Source organism: Micropterus salmoides, unplaced genomic scaffold (assembly GCF_014851395.1).
Source record: "Micropterus salmoides isolate LMB-PRFRI ecotype aquatic unplaced genomic scaffold, ASM1485139v1 Ms_hic_scaffold_17, whole genome shotgun sequence".
NCBI lineage: Eukaryota > Metazoa > Chordata > Actinopteri > Centrarchiformes > Centrarchidae > Micropterus > Micropterus salmoides.
The window spans coordinates 907403-924837 of NW_024040817.1; the positions used below are offsets into that span (position 1 = coordinate 907403).

The 17435-nt window shown below is 40.2% G+C and overlaps 2 gene segments (V, D, J or C); both read right to left on the minus strand.

Moving 5' to 3' along the window:
- Window positions 1–1416: 1416 nt before the first annotated feature.
- On the minus strand, window positions 1417–1907 carry LOC119907342. The segment is given in 2 exon segments: window positions 1417–1748; window positions 1856–1907. Coding segments are annotated over 2 exon segments (384 nt in total).
- A 13846-nt stretch (window positions 1908–15753) lies between these two features.
- On the minus strand, window positions 15754–16336 carry LOC119907352. The segment is given in 2 exon segments: window positions 15754–16065; window positions 16282–16336. Coding segments are annotated over 2 exon segments (360 nt in total).
- Window positions 16337–17435: the final 1099 nt, after the last annotated feature.

Sequence of the window (17435 nt, forward strand, 5' to 3'; positions counted from 1 at the left end):
TGGCTCCCCGTGGCCTCCAGAATCAAATTCAAGTCACTAATGCTTGCATGCAGAGTGACTACTGGGTCTGCACCCATCTACCTAAACTCCATAATACAAACTTATGTTCCTTCGGGGCCGCTACGCTCCTCCAACGAACGCCTCCTGGCTCTGCCATCCCTTCACACAAAGCAATCCCAGTCCCGGCTATTCTCATCTGTGACACCACGATGGTGGAACGAGCTACCACACGCCATCAGAGCAGGTGCGTCCCTCTCTAACTTCAAGAAGCTCTTGAAAACTGAACACTTCCTCTTATAACACCTCTAACTCCTAACCTCTAACATACACTTCCTGTGCCCTTCTTCTTCTATCCCCTCCAATGATCTTGTATTCATTGCACTTTTTGTTTTGATTGCACTTTTTGCTTACTTCCTTCCCTAGGTATCTACCCCATTGATGTGATATGTACTGTGAGCTCTTACTAGTATTTATTGCTGCTCTTACTAGTATGTATTGTCAGTTGTAGATCTGTAGTTGATGCTCTGTTGATGCTTGTATGTTGTTCCTCAAATGTAAGTCGCTTTGGATAAAAGCGTCTGCCAAATGACTAAATGTAAATGTAAATGTAAATTTCTGTTTGTCCAGTACTTTGATTTATGATTAAATCTCTGCAGAGCTGTTAACATTCACATCAGCCTCACCTTTACTTTGTGCTCAATGCTAATTAGCAAATGTGATAACACACCAAACAGAGTGAACACAGCAGAGGCAGGACCAAGTCATTGTTTTACGAGTCTCAAGTCTTAGCACTCAAGTCCCAAGTCGAGTCCCAAGTCCAGACCGATCATGATGGGCAAATCCCGGTCAAGTCTCAAGTCAAGACCAACAAGTCACAAGTCAAGTCCCAAGTCTTAAACTTTGAGTTTCGAGTCCTAAATAAGTCATAATGCACTCTTTTCAGAAGTTTTTTCAATTTAAAAATAAAAAATAAATGTGTTGAATAAAGCATTAGCCTGTACAGAAAGAAGGCAGAGGTGCAGTTTCACACAACAAATGTTCTATAATTTCATGAATTAAATTAAATGTTCATGTAGGGCTGCTAATTATTTTGGTCAATGTTGAGATCACAATTATTTAACATGATTACTCACTGATTTAGGAAACATTAATCTATTGAAAATGTATGCAATGTAATGTAATTTAAAATGTAAGACTTTCTTTTTTTTTAAATACTCCAAAATAACAAAAATAGCCCAAGAGGACAACAGCAGTTACCCCCAAGTTGACAGCTTTGGGTAACAGATGGGTACACTGAGGGGGCTCTGTGTGTTAGTCCTCAGTGAAGTGTATCAGTCTCTGCAGTAGCATCCAGCTGTAACAGTCACTTCAGTTTCTGTTCAGTCTCACAGAGGGAGGTTTTTGTATAATGCTTTTTCACTGTGTGAACACATGCTGACTGTTGATATAGTGTTGACTCTGACAGTAGTAAACTGCTGCATCTTCAGTCTGGACTCCACTGATGGTCAGAGTGAAGTCAGAGTTTGATCCACTGCCTGTAAAACGACCTGGAATCCCTGATGCTCGAGTGCTAGCATAGTAAATGAGGAGTTTGGGAGTTTCTCCATCTCTCTGTTGGTACCAGGCTAAACGGTGGTTGTTGTTCCAAACAAATACATCCTGACTGGTCGTACATCTGATGGAGACGGAGCCTCCCAGAGCAGAGCTCACTGCTCCAGGCTGAGTCACTGTGACCTGGCCTCTGGACTCTGAGGATACAGAGACAAAAACATAAAGCAGCGTCATGGTTTTGTCGGCTTCATTTCAGAGGGACGGATGTTCATAGAGAAGAGGAGTTTGATTCTCTGGACTTTACCTGTGAAGCAGCAGCAGAGGAGAGTCCAGATGAGGATGCAGATCAAAGTCATGTTTTTGATGAGGAGGATTTCTGTGGCTTCTGTTGTCATGAAGGACAGCTGTCAGTCATCCAGTGTTCAACTCTCAGGACTATAAACTCTCCCAGAGCACTGGAGCATGGTGCTGCTGATGCAAAGTGGCTCTCTATGGAAATGCTCTGACTGACTCCAGCAGGGACTTGAATTACTCTGATTTTTATCAATGGGTCAATCACTTTATCAGCGTATTGATAATATTTTTAAAAAACCTCTTTTGTATGATTTTGGTTTTATTTTGTTTAAAATAAAATAATAAGTTATTTCAGTTCATTTAAAATGTAAATTTAATTTAAAATGAACTAGTGATGGGCAACAATAACATTTTTTAATTACAATTAATCTCATGATTTTATTGAAAATTAAATGATGAATTCTAAAGTAGTGTATTGCTTGATTTAAATGTACTGCTACATACACAAAAATGCATTAACGAATGGTTTGCAAATAGCTTTTTACCAGCAGTAATCCCTTTACACAGCAGCAATAAAATATTTCTTGTAAATCTCAACTTAAACATTAATATAATCAAATAAATATTAAACCACAGCTATTTACCACTGCCAGGGAATTACCTTTTATCTAGCTTGTTAAAACAAGTTACCATCAGAGTCCAGTTTTCTTGGGATTGGGAACATAGAAACAGTCTATGTTCAGTAGAAAGTGTCCCTGTTACAGTGAGGTGAAGTGGTCGAGCACAAGGTGTACTGGGGTTCCCGTGAAACTGTCGTGGTCGTGCTCGCCTCACGCACACGCCCGCCTGCTGCCAAATTTGAATTGTCTTGAATTTTTTGTACGAGACGCGCAGCACAAATCATTGGAAGAGAGACTGATCCTCGCTGTTTGTGAGTTTCCAGAATCTAAATAGTTATCAGGACATCAACAGGAGGGAATTCACATGACAGAGCATCCCCACAAAACTAAATGCAGACCTTTCCGGTAAAGTCAGCCTGTGTATAATTTTAATTTAAGTTAAAGGCTGCGGCTGTGTAGCGCACAGAAGTCGTTGCCATGGTTACTATCCACAGAGCGCCGGCCGTTCACTCGCAGAGAGCGAGACATTTAAAATGTAGTTTGTACAAATCTACATTACTCAATACAGGTTCAAGGAATAAAAATGAAATATAAAGTACTTTCAACATGAGATGGTTCTTATCTCAGATTTTCAAACCAAAGATTTTATGTCAGTGTTGCATATACCACACAGTGACACATTGGTCTATTCTGATGAAGCATGCAGGGTGAAACAGTAAACACAAATATCAAATTTCCATCACATACTCCTCCCTTGTGAGCATTCTTTGGTCACTCAAGAATATACAGCATTACAAAAAGATCATCAGGTCATAGAAAGGCATCATGATGTAATCTACACCAGTTTAACAAAGAAAACGAATCTGGGTCCTTTCATCATATGGCGGGTGGATTGTGCCACGGATGACCTACCAATGGAGACCGTCGTGTGACAGCTACGTGTGTGGATAGGCTACTCCGTCGCCAGTGAACAACGTCGTTGATAAGCCCGTCGCCGTCAGGCTTGTTTTTTTCCCCTCAAACTTGTTCTTCTCTTTTCTTTTTTTTATTGGCGGTTGGCAAACTAGCCAACAGGTGCATTAGCGCCACCAACTGGACTGGAGTGTGGAGCCAGAGATTATTTTCAATACAGGCCTACATGCTCCAGCCTTTTTGTCATTAAAAGTGTTGCTGTAAAATTAAATTTTACACAGAAATTTAAAAGGAGGGTAATCTAATGGATATAATATTTATCAAAGATATTAATCAACTTAATTTTTTAAGTTATGTCAGCTGAGAAGTTTGTACTATTAAAAAAAAAACATTAGGCTAGTTTGGCTTTGTTAGTAGGATGTCTTTGTCCAAATTTGTAAAAGGTTCTTTTGTAAATCAAACCAAAAGGAAGCGTGAAAAATATCTAGAAATATGACCATTGTTCAATGAACTCCTTGAGGCAAAACAGTTTTATGTAGTTTTAACCTCTCTTCTATAAAGTAACGAATCGAATCGAATTTCTTCTCTTTTTCATCTTTCCTATTTGCGGTTTGTATTTTTATGTGTTGTATGCATAGACTGTATGTATTCCTGTATGTTGCATTGTTAATACTGCTATGCTAATAAAGAGGAAAAAAAAATCTTTCCTATTTGTCCTCTTCAGTGGAATGATTCAATCTGTCTTGCTGTTTTGTGATGTCATCACTTGATGGCACTGTTGCATTTTTTTGTCAATTGCAAAATTTAAATAATGCATTTTAGGCTAAAAACTTTGATAATATCTTGTGAGTTAATGTTTGAATATCATAAGATTGCAATAGGCATCTAGGGTGCACATTGTTAACTAATGCACAAGTGGTAATGTATTAAAAATACGACATATAACGTTACTTTAGGTGATGGGCAGGCAGAGATTTGATGCATTTAGATGAGCTCCATGGAGAGAGGACCCCACTTTTTGCTAACAATTTATAACAGTTTTCAACGAAAAAATGTTGCCACTAGTACTTCTTGTAGATTTTTATTTAAGGTTTAAGTTTGTCCAAATTACTTTTTCGGTGTTCTGTCGATTTATGCTACCTGGTTTTGCGCATGCGCATTCCCCAAAAGCATAGTCTGTTTCCCCGCCCATAAATCTGTGCAACCTTGCTGTTGGTCATGCCGTCAAGACTCTGGCTGATCGTCAACAATATCAACATAAAAATAAGAATTAGTCTATCAGAATATGCTACCCCCCATAAATTAAATAAAGACAGCATTATATAGTATATATATTTCAACATGCTCCCCATCTTCAAAAAAAGATGTCATAATACTGAGAATTACACCTTTATGGGATTGGAAATGATTTAGTAATCTTCGGGAGCATTTTTTCTTAATTGATTTAGGTAACATCAAGAATAATACTATAAATGACAATGGCATTGACAAGGTGTTTTAGTGGAAATTTGCAAACAGAATTATGACACTTCATTTAGACACAGGGCTAGTCTTAGTCAGAACACAGTAACATTTTCTTGTCACACTCAATTCAAACATTCACAGAATGCTGGTGGCTCCACAGCCTCTGCATATTATGTAAAAATAATTTAAAATGTTACTCTTTTATTGGTTGTGAATAATCAGATATTCTGTGTTACATCAAAGCCTTATCTCAAATAGTATCTATTTTTGGAACACAAATGTTTTGTCAGTCACCAACATGTATTCACACAAGACACAGATAAGCCCTGGATGAACTGACGGCGGAAGACTTCAGGTTGCTGGTCATAGGCTGTGGTAAAATCAACACCCAGATGCTCATTAGCTCCCCCTACTTCAACGATGAATCTGGTGTGCTGCTGTCTGGATCTCTCTGCTGTCCGCTTCAGTCCGTGTATTTCTCTTATCTCTTCCTTGCATTAACTCAGAAAAGAAATATGTATTGGTGTACATTTTTGTTGAAACATATCAAGCAAGACTTGTAGCAGGGGAGAATGCAGACAAACTACTGCAGTTTCAAAATTGCCCTTCAAAGACTCACCTCAAAAAGTCAGTGCTCAGCATTGCCAGTAACTACATGAGGTCAGGTTTTGTGGCTTTGAGGGATTACTAGCGTGAGTGTTGACTGCTGAAGGCTGACGCTAAACTGGATTGCTTGAATTATACCATTGACTTTGACAGATGCGTGTAATCCCAATTTCCGATAACTTAAATTATCAGGTGACAACAAAGGTAGCCAATTCAGTTTGTCAGTATTTGTCTCTTTGTTTGGGATCTTCAGCCATCTACAGTGGAGCGACGTTTGTGTGTGTGTGTGCTCGTGTATGTATGTTTGACTTTGACTCATCAATAAAGGTATTGCAGACAGGTATTCCAAAAAAAGCTCCACTTTAGGCCACCAATTAGTCCTTTGTGCTTTGCTTAACTAACTAACATCAGCAAGGTAACCAGCTCTCCCTAGACAGATCTGTCAAATAAATCTCCAAAAAGTATAAATAGGGTGCGTCCATGAAATGACCACACCAGTAAAACATTCAGTTGAAGACTACAATTTATTTTTTAAACTTTAAATGTAATAGATGCTATGGACGCTCGTATCGCTGACATCACGTAGCTTGCATGACGTACTTCCGCCCGGAAGTATTTTCTTCATTGTGTTAAGCTTTCTTTTAAACGATTAACATTTATAAAAAGAAAACAAAGTGTCCTTCATAATTCAACAATATGATACGTTAATTATTTCTCCTTTGATTCCGAAAAATAACAATGATGTGTTTTTGATAGCGGAAGGCGCAAGAGAATTGTGTTGTGGGCGGACGGGGCGCGTTCCACTACTGTTTGGAGCTATCTGCCGTGGATTGGCTTGATTCCATTTCAAATTGCCGACCGTCGGCCGCAACTACCAACTACCAAACGAACGCCACTATCTCTGTTAAGAAAATGCGTTTATGGCCTGTGATTGTAAAATATGAAGGTGCTCTTTTCATTTTATAGTTTAAAGAATATGGACCTGAGGATATTTAATATTAAATCATAGGGTCTTCCTGAATTAATAAGGTTCATTCTGAGCCGTTCATCCAATAAAGCACTCCAAACCCGTGTCTGACCGGCTGACAGGCTCCAGGTAAGCTTATGGTTTGTCCTCACTCAGGCTTGTCTGTGTGTTAGACACCTGGGCAAGAGGGATCATGAAATAATATTAATTAGCTGTTCATTTAAATCTACATTCCACATTTAGTAGCCTACCGTCTGGGTGGATTTTACAGTAAATATGCTGGATTTGGCAAACAGCTAAAGCATTCCGTTTCTCACAGTGACAAGTGTTGGAAGGAGGAAAATGTTAAAGGAAGAACTAATTAATTGTCCTTTTTAGTAGTACAGAGGATGCAGCAGGGTCTACACTAGGCATATGTGTGATGTCATGTCTTATTCATTGATGTTTTGTTTTTCTTTACCATCATAGCAGCATTAACATAAATAGACAAGCATATGTGTGTCCACAACAAAGATTTTTGTGTGAGTGACTCATTTGGTCACTATTTTCACTAAAAAATAAAAACAAACAAACAAATAAAAAGTTTCTTTTTACATATTGAGCCTTCAAAGTGCTCTTTGAAACTAGACCTGGGAAGGCTTGCCCCTAAAATGAGAAATTTAAAACTTTGCTGTAGAGCTAAACCAATACATCGTTGGAAAGGTCTCAACCTGTAGATTACCATATATCAGTATGAAGATTCTGAATGGATCCTGCTTTGAAATACTGACCTTTGAACCCTCACCTTGGTACATGTTTGAATGCTTATAATTCATCAACAAAAGAGACTACAGACATGGGACCGACTGTTAAAGAGAGCTCTTGGCCTTAGCTGTCATGTGAGTATAGTCAACAACTGGGGGCCCAATCAAATGTGGTTAAAATTCCAAATTCACGCTAATATGTTTTAGAAAATACAATTCCCTACAGCCATGCAATGCAGTTTGAGTCAAATCAGCACCACAGTTGTAGTTTTTCCTGTGTCCAAAGTTAGGGTTGTAATATAGGGTCGTAAAAACATATACCTACTGAATATATAAAATATCTAGTACAGCCGAACTACTACTTACACTGAATCTAGAAAATCCATGTTAAGTAAAAATAAATTTCTTGGTTTATTTCACATATTTTAACATAAACAGGAGTCCAAAAGGCAAACCCCGCCCACAAAATAAAGCACTTCCGTAACCTTCCACTACCAAAAAAACCTTTATTTCTCGGAATCGATGGAGAAATGATTAAAAGTGAAAGCCTTAACATGAACATAACACCAAAGCTGACTATACCTTGAGTATTAAGTATAAGACAGCAGCTTCTACAAAAACAGTGTTTATTGTCCAAAACAGCAAGTTTAAGCCATTTTTTGTTTAAATTGGCAGGACAGTTCACAGCTCATGAAAAACAAACATGGACTCTGTTGCAGTTCCACTAATAAAGTGATCAGCAACACAGCCTTAATTTGATTGTGACCAGTTACAATAAAGACACACACAGAACCTAACTGTCTGAGTCTGATGCATGTTAGTTAGTCTTGAATTAAGGAGGCATTTTTAATTATGTATAACAAAACGTGCAAATTTGCTCAAAGTATTCGTTCCAGAAGCAGAAAACCACCCCTCGTCTAGAGTGCTTACAGACCTAGTTGCTATCATCGTCATCACGATCATCATCATCACTGTATACCAGTGTCTGTATGCTTGACATGGGGAGGGCCCAATACAGGCAGGGGTTGTCTGGGGTGACATAACCATGCATTCCAGGAACAATGTCTGGTACATGTTGGTCGAACATCAGTGGCGTGATGTAGTTTTCTTTCCAGCTGTTGGAGACGTTGGATGAGGACAGCTTTTGCACTTGGCTGCTCTGTGTCATTGATGGCAGAACACAGGAAGGCGTGCTGCTGTTGGAGGTGGTCAGCTACAGTTCTCATTTCCTGGTAAAGCGTGTGCTTTTCCTCAGCGGCCCGAGTCTTCATATGTAAGGCATCAATCCCTCGCCTTTTCAGACTCCTTGGAACATCATCTTCTTCAACCTGGAAGAAGAAGACAGAAAACAATGTGCAACGTAGTTGTGGTTAGTAAGCGGTTGTCAGGTGGTTACTAGAGTGATGTGGTCACTAGGTTTTGGTAACTATACTTACAGTGTCATCAAAACAGAAGTAGACTGGCCGAGAGGGATTACATGATTCTTGAAAATCAATAGTTGCAGGGAAGATGCTCATCTGTGGTGGCCACTGAATGCTGTTGTACTCTTTTATTGCCTGTCTCAGTCTCTTGTTGGAGTTGGCAACCTGCTTGGACAGTCTAACGGCAACGCCCTGCCCATCTAAAGTAAAGTTATAAAAGAGACATGCAAACAAATGCCTTCGTTATTATGGTCCTTTACAGAGCTGGATCTTATTTTTTAAATTTATCTACTTATCCACAGCAATTTACCTGGAAATTTTCTCTTCAGATGGAGGAGGACGGCTCTCTCCTTTCATTCAGCTCTAGCCTTCCAGATCAGTTGGCCTCTGAGATCACGGTCAACTTCTTTAAGGGTAGACTGGAAGATTAAATCAGATTCTTGCCATCTTCTCCGAATGCTGTGTTTTTTCTCCATGTTTAGCAGAGAGTTCTCAATTCTACAATGGTCAGAGAGTAAAAATTACTGTTAATTAGGCACTTAATCAGAGAACAGAAACAGACTGATACTGCTTACTTACTCTGTTTCATCCTCCATGTGTGACTCACGAGTCCCACATCTATATATTATAAAAAGTATAGCACAACACATCAGTAGTTACCAACCAGAAAACATTCCCGTGGTACACTTGAACAAACATTGTACATTACAGGGGGAGCTTGGTGGTAATTGATTATTAATCACACCATATTTAATTACTGCATTGTGACAGTTTCCTAGAAAACAAGACGGTGTTACTGTCTCGCTCATAGCTATGTAATCACACCTAGGCTTCCATGTTTAAGCACATCAGTAAGGCACTCAAAGATGGGTGTAATTCCCATATAGTCTTCCATAAACAAATTGAACGCTTACTTGAACATGTAGAACTGAATCAGCTTAGTGATGTCATCCCTTTTCCATCTACAGACAGTGTCTGGAGAACAGATAATGACATTACTACAGCTCTAATAAAGTGCTTCATTTCATGTTACTTCTTCACCGACACAGCTTACAGGATACTCTACTGTACATGGAAAAGTATGTATAATGTATTTGCAATATCCTTTGTTAATAATATGTGTTACCTTTTTACAATATTCCAAGACATTCACGCATTCACTTCAGTTTACTTACTTATTGACTTTGGTTTTTCTTGGGCTAGCTCCTGCTCCCTTTTCTTCCATCTCTCCATGTCTCGCTCTGAGACTAACACTAGACAATAAAAATAACAGAAAAACAAACAACTGTCAATGCTACATACTTTGTGCAAAGGGCGCTTGTAAACGCAATTTAAAATTTTCCTGTTCACAACTATTGTTACCTGCATGTGCATGACTTACCTGGTGCTTCTCTGATGACAGATGAGATGTCTTCTTGAGCGAGAGTTGATATTTTCTCTGCTTCATCTAATTGTTGCAGAAGCTGCATCTCTGTAAAGACAGTTTTGTTTACTTCTGCTGACCAATTTGTGTGTCATCAGCTTAAACCATGTAATGGGAATTCCAAACATATTGCATGTAACCCTGGACTCAGGGAGACTCATCTGTGATGTGACACTGAATCCGTGTAAACGCAACAGTCAAAATATCTCGGTTCTCTGTGTTTGCCTGAGCTGTTCATTTAAACACGCAATTCCCACCACAAACACCAGGACAGAATATTGTTATACAGCAGTAGACAAACCTAGGTCAGTTGATTTCCTCCGTCCATAATGCAGAAGGGCATCAGTCAACAGGTCCAAGCGGTGCGAGGGAGTCATCTCCTTTGTGACTCTGGAAAAGACTGAGTCAATAGTCATATATGTGACTGCAGTGGCGTAGCCTTACCGTTCTCCTTGGCTCATGTTGACAAACATTAGGGGCATTTCATGACGACAAGAGGCTCCAAACACTCCTGTAACATTGAGTTTCTTCGCTTGTTTTTGTGACCTCAGCACATTGCCAGCCTTGAAGTTACTACAGTACTAAATTTTTAAGGACATTACATTTATGGGAAGAGTAATGGTCTTTTTCTAGGAGTTAAATCCAACATTTTATAGACTCAACTGCAACTGTGACTAACCTCACGAGGCTTTGAGCTGTCACGATGTGATAGCAGGTATTCCTCTACATTCTTTTCATCAACAAACTTGCGGGTTCCATGCAACGGCTCAACCACACTTGTCCCAGAGCTTTGCTTCCTCACAAGGCCAAAGTTGGCATCCAGTGTCACTATCATATCTCCATCCGCCTGGGAAATAAACACAGCAATCCTGGTTTTGTATCTGGTACTACAAAAAAAGAGTCTAGGTCAGAAACACCCATGGAATTAACAACTGATTGACAAATTCTTAAAACAAATGCTGCAAGATACACAAGGTCCCACATTCATCCTCAAACAGCCATCAGAAATGCAGAGCACTAGGTTGATACACTTACTATTTTTTTAGAATACTTTATACAATAATTCACTGATTTTGCATATATCAATTCAATACCATCAGTTCATGGAAACTGCAATTATCAAACAGGAACTGTCCTGAAACTAGAACCAACCTTTGGACATGCTGGGCAGTCCTACATAAGGCCAAGGTGAAGGTGGTTTAAACAGAGTTTTTTTGCATGCAACTGTATAATTCAATATGTTCATCTTCATTGTTTACATTTTGTTGTGATAATTAATAATGAGCACAATTATGGAAGGGTGTAATTTTCACATCCATTTCGACTTGTCAGTCTTCCATGAAAGTAACTGAAATGTTCACTTCACAGACAGGACTTCAGACTTACCTATACAAAAACCCTCAACAGAAACTTGACACACCAGTGACAGACAAACAAAAAGCTCTAGCAGAGGGATGGAAAAGACTGGTTGGGGCTTGTCGGCTGTTGCTGGCCAGAGCCCGTACCTGAGCAGAGCGCAGGCTTATGGTTCACACGCACACATATTGACAGTGACTGTGCAGAGTCGTCCTGCCAAACAAAGAGAGGGAAATAAAATAAAACATTAAAAAGTACTAATATAAAGACTATTATATCAGCATACACAAAATCACTTGAATGTGTCACTTATAACTTCATGTTTGATATTATTGGAATCAGCAAACAGGCACAGAGAAGAATTTTCAAAAATGCATCACACATTTTCTGACCTCCTTATAGGAAACCATTACTCCACATTTAATAGGATTTCATTCCTTAACCTGTCAAAAAAAGAAAATACACTGAGATTTTTTCAATGCAAAAATGACAAACCTGTGCTGACAATGACCTTCATGTCCTTCCTGTACATTACATTACAGCTCTAATAATTCAATGATTAATTTTATAAGTAACTGTAGGCCTAATACAACCATTTTCACATTGTGGGGAAGGGAAAGCATTAACGTTATCTTCTTCAGTGGAATTTTATCGGACAGTGAATCCAAACAATAAAGCACAACACAGGCTATGAACTGTAGGCTACTCCAGAGTTCCCTGTCGCCACAAGTATAAAAGCATTTCACACAGGCTGTACAAAGCATGACTTGAATTTACTCAATAAAGTTAAAATAGGAGTTACACTGACAATGGTGTACTGGTGGCGACGTACTTAGTGACGACGTGTTTATCACACGGTTGTAAGGCGACGTACCTAGTTCAGACGTATTTAGTAGGCGTATATTTATACAGGAATTCGAACATACGCCGCCGTGACGTTGCCGCCGAAGACGTTGATTCCATGCACTCGCCGCCAAGTCGCCGCCGGTCTCCCGTCTGCAGTCCCAATCACTCCCATTCAAAAATCCACACGGTCTGGCGGCGACGGCAGGGTAGACTGCTCCTTCTCCTTCTCCTGGTAATCCTCGCTCTGACACTATCCACCCGCCATATCATCACAGTTCTGCTGCTGCAACAATGGCATGTTCACTTGTTCATGGAGTGTGATCATTTGAATAGACACACATTTATCAATAGCTCTTACAGTCAAACCTCTGGCACATGGAATAATGCAACATCCACAGAGAGGTAACAGTGCTACAGCAATCATTAGGCCTGCTACTATGGGCATCACTAAGGCTTTTTATTTAGCAAATACAGAATCAGACCAGTCAAACATATTAGTGTCCACTTCAGAGTTCTCTGCAAGTTCTTCTCGTAGCGAACGCATTCCTTCCAGCACTGGGGACACCGAACCATCTGGAGCTGTATTGTTGGGCACAAACGTACAAGAGGAGTTATTAAAATTATCCAAGCATCCCAGCCTCTTTGGGTGCTTCTCTTGCCTCTAACACTGCTATGTGATGTCAATGCCTGTGTGTAGTTCACTGTGGTGTTCTGTTGTGGTGGCTTTTGTGCATCATGCTTGTGATCTAAGAACTGCAACAGAGGCACTGTTAATGTTATTGCAATGGCAGCAAACATCTGTGTTGTTCCTCGTAGGCCCACAAATGTCTGGGTATCTGACTGGGTCCCATGTTTGTCTCCTTCCAGAGACAAACATGCTACTCACTCTTAAATCAGCAGTGGTGAGACCAGGAGTTTTCCCACTAGCTCCCTTGTGTTGATGTTTGCTGTCTAACAGCCTGTGAGTCTGAGACAAAGGGTGCCTAAGCGTTCCCAATCCCTGCTTCACTCACAACACAAGGTCAGGGAAAACAGTGGTTCAGTTGCTGATTGTGCACGCTTGTTGATCTGATACTGTTCTGGTGCAGGCACCTTCCTGCAGTGGCTGGTATGTATCCATGTAGCTCTTTCAGCCTCCACAACCACCACAAAACCTCCTGGCGGGAGACTGCATCGGCTTTGTTGCTGGAGAGGGAAAAACTTCTATCCATTTAGGAAACATATCAACTATCATCAACAGTACTTTTTTGCCTTTGCTTGGGTTTAGTTAAAAACCTCCCTCATAAGGTGGTTAAACGGCTCATCTGGTGGTGGCTGTGCTGCTAATGAAACCTGTAATCCCCTCCCTGTGTTGTGTCTTAGGCAGATTGAGCATGTTTGACAAAAGTTGTGAGGGTGTGTTGTGAAACCTTTCATGAACCAGTGTCTTGCTTCACCACAATATTTCATTAGTGATACAGTTACAGTTTTGCAACACCAGCACTCTGTAGTTTTCTAGTAAGGCTAGACTAAAAAGGAAGAAGAAGAATTGGTTAGTGTTAGATATTAGGCTCTGGCCGCTGCTCCTGTTTAGGAGAGGGAAAACTTTCAACAATGACAACAAGACAGTAATTCTTTCACATGATGAATTTCTATGATTTTGTTACACTTTTGTTTTGTTTAAAGATTCATGATTGTCTGAAAATAAACGTCTATGCTGCCATAAACTACATCTCCCACAATGCATGTCGATTTGTGACCCGAGAAGTGACGGCATACCGCCACTAGATTGCGATGTTTGTGATTCAAGGAGAAAACCCGGTAGGCTAGGCCTATGTCTTTTGTGTTATGAGACAGTATCAGTGATGATGGATCAACATTATTCAAGGCAGACAGCGTCGGCCGATGGCCGTTCACACTGCACAACTTGCCGTCTTGTGACGGGGGTCTTGAAGTCGTTGTGGCGTTCACACTACGTGACTGATCTGTGACAGGGGGTCACACACTACACGAGCTGACAACGACTCTGTCACCTGATGCTGGTTTCCAAATCACGTTTTGTCAAGAAAACACACGAAATGGGAAATCACACAAACCTACAGACAAAACAGCTGTTGTTTGTTATTATAAAGACAGCAATTACAAAGACAAAGAATCTGGGTGAAAGAATGCATTAGGACACGCAGGTAGCAGGTAGCAGGGATTGTCTGAGCTACAGAGAAAGCTGGAGGTGAGTAAAAAGTGTATTTATTTATTTATTTATTTATTTATTTCAAGCAAAATAGTGTGACAACAGAAAAGATACACAATAATAATAACTTATACACTTATGCTTGAAATGGAGTGGGAAGAAGTAAAACTTATTAAACCCCACCCCAGTCTATCAAAGAATTTATACATACAAAAAATAGCTGCTTCCTTCATCAATAATCTCAAAGAAAAAATATTACTAATTAAAAAAAAATTAATAATAATAATAACAATACCTCATTTAGAAACAGTGGATGCTCGAAGTCAAAACCACACATTCATACCATACATACTAATAATATACAAATATTTCCACAGGTAACAATGCTTATCAAATACCAACAATGGTAGATGGAATACTACAAGGGTAAATAAATGACAACTAATCCAACAATCTACACAACATGAATACAATCAAACCTCATTGTCATTGTAATGTAACCAGACCTTTCGTTTGTAAAGACGTTTGAAATTGTGAATGCCTTGACATGCGGTGAAAAAGTAGCTGCCTGCTCTGCCAGCTGCCTGCTCTCATTGGCTGGATGTGGATGTCGAGTCGGCCGACTCCTCCAGATATTTGGCGTGCTAGATATCTGGCAGATGTCGGCGATATGGCAGAAATGTGTTGAGGAGGCGTTTTGATGCGTCTTTGAGTAGTTCACACCGATCAACCGCTGATTTACTCCCGATCACAGCCTGACGGTCGCCGAGCGGCAAATCGGGCTAAGAATTGTGCAGTGTGAACCAGGCTTAGGCTCCAGTAGCCTATACGTCTGCATTTTCCAGGTAATCAAACTATCTCTCATTAGTTGGATGTATCCCCTCTGCAAGGCTGTGTGCAGCTGGACTATTTGTTTTATCAAATGCCACATCTGTCCCTCATGTTATTAGCAGCTTTCTGCACCTCTGGACTGTGAAAAAGTGAAAAGATTATGTTTGATGATATTTGTCTTTGTTATTTACTTGAAATGTTTGATCTTTGATTGATGAAGTAATGAGGGTTTTTAAATCTGATAAATTCATTTACTTATGTTATAATAACACAGAGAAATTTTCTTACTAAGGCTATATTTTTACATCTGATAAATGTCCTTAACTTGAATACATAATGAAATAAAGAGACAATTGTTTAACAATATGTTAAGGATTAGTTACGTTTATGCAGTCTTACAGTTGCAACTGGCCCTTTGAGGGTGACCGTATTGCTTATGCGGCCCTCTGTGAAAATGAGTTTGACACCCCTGACCTAGTGTTATGGTTTCTGTGCAGCTGTTGATTCAGATCAGTTCCTCTCCAGCTGCGAGAGGTTTCTGTACGACGTTGTATCACTGTGTGAATGGCCAGCTGTAATCCTGCTGACAGTAATAAACTCCTGCATCTTCAGTCTGGACTCCTCTGATGGTCAAAGTGAAGTCAGTTCCAGACTGACTCCCACTGAAACGATCTGAAACTCCAGACAGACGGTTTGTAGCATGATAAATCAAGAGTTTAGGAGCTTCTCCAGGTTTCTGAAGGTACCAGTCTACCTCATTGCTAACACTTGAACTGGCTTTACATCTGAGAGAGACAGTCTGTCCTGGAACAACAGACTGAGCTCCAGGAGACTGAGTCAGGATGATTTCTCCTGATGAATCTGGAAAACATGAAAAAGAGGAGAAGGGTTATTGAGACAAATCCAGTTTGGAGAAAGATGATCAACATCCAAACAGAAGAGTCTCATTTCTTTAACATGGAGAACAGATGGAAGAAGGTAAATGCTGCTTGTTTCAGTGTTTCTCCATCACAGCAGAACATCATTGTGGTGAACCTGGTTGCATCCTGAAGCAAAGTTTTCAGAAGAGAGTCTCACCCTGAACAAGGAGCCCCAGGGTGGCCAGCAGTAGAATCAGTGACATCATCATTGTGCTGCCGGCGTGTCAGTGGCTCTGAAAGGCCTGGACAGTCACTGATCAACACTGGCCTCTTAACGGCTGGGAGCAGAGAGGCAGGACACATATGCAAACACACAGAGTCAGTGAGCTGTAGCTGTGGGTCGGCTGTGGCTCAGGCGGTAGAGCGGGTTGGCTGTTAATCGGAAGGTCGGCGGTTCGATCCCTGGCTCCCTGGTTGCGTGTCGAAGTGTCCTTGGGCAAGATACTGAACCCTGATTTGCCGGGCTATTCCGCCAGTGTATGAATGAGTGTGAATGTTAGTTTCTGTTTGAGCACTTAGGCTCAGTGTATGAATGTGTATGACTGGTGAATGCAGATGTAGTGTGAAAGCGCTTTGAGTGGTCGAAAAGACTAGAAAGGCGCTATACAAGTACGGAGCATTTACATTTAGCTGTCCTCAACATATCATGGTGTTTCCCCCTCAGTGCTGAGAGCGTTGATCTACATATTTACATATTTACATGTAGACGATACTGAGAACTTGTCATTTTTAGTAACTTCAACATGTAATATGGTGTTTTAGACAATGATTAATGCAGGTTTTACATCTTTTAGGTGTCTGTAATGTGGAGATTTCATCAAGTAAAGTAGTGTTGGGTGTTTGAAGGGATGCTGAGGATGACGATCTCAGAGAGCTTCCTTAAGAAACACAACCAGAAGTTTTGGACATGTGGGTGGAGCCATAAAACACTGAAGTCATCATCAGTTACATCACTGTTTTTATGAGATGATCTTCATCAGCAGGTGGAGTTCACCCAGCTGTCATGGAATATTTTAACTCTGAAGTCAAAGTGGACAAGAAGCCAGAATAATGCTGAGTAAAATGAGCAACTCCATCTGCTGAGGAAGAGCATGTGATGTTATTGAATCATGATGTAGTAATGTTATCTTGAAACAACAGCTTCACTCCGGGCACGGTGCTGTTGCACTATGTAACACTGGAATCCCGGGCAGGAAACCTTTCACAACGGCATAGTGCTTTACTATAAGCTGCCTTGATGTTCTCAGTATGGAGATCATAGCAGAAGCTGAAAAGAGACTGAAGAAGTCATTGTCGAAAGGAGTGAGGAAG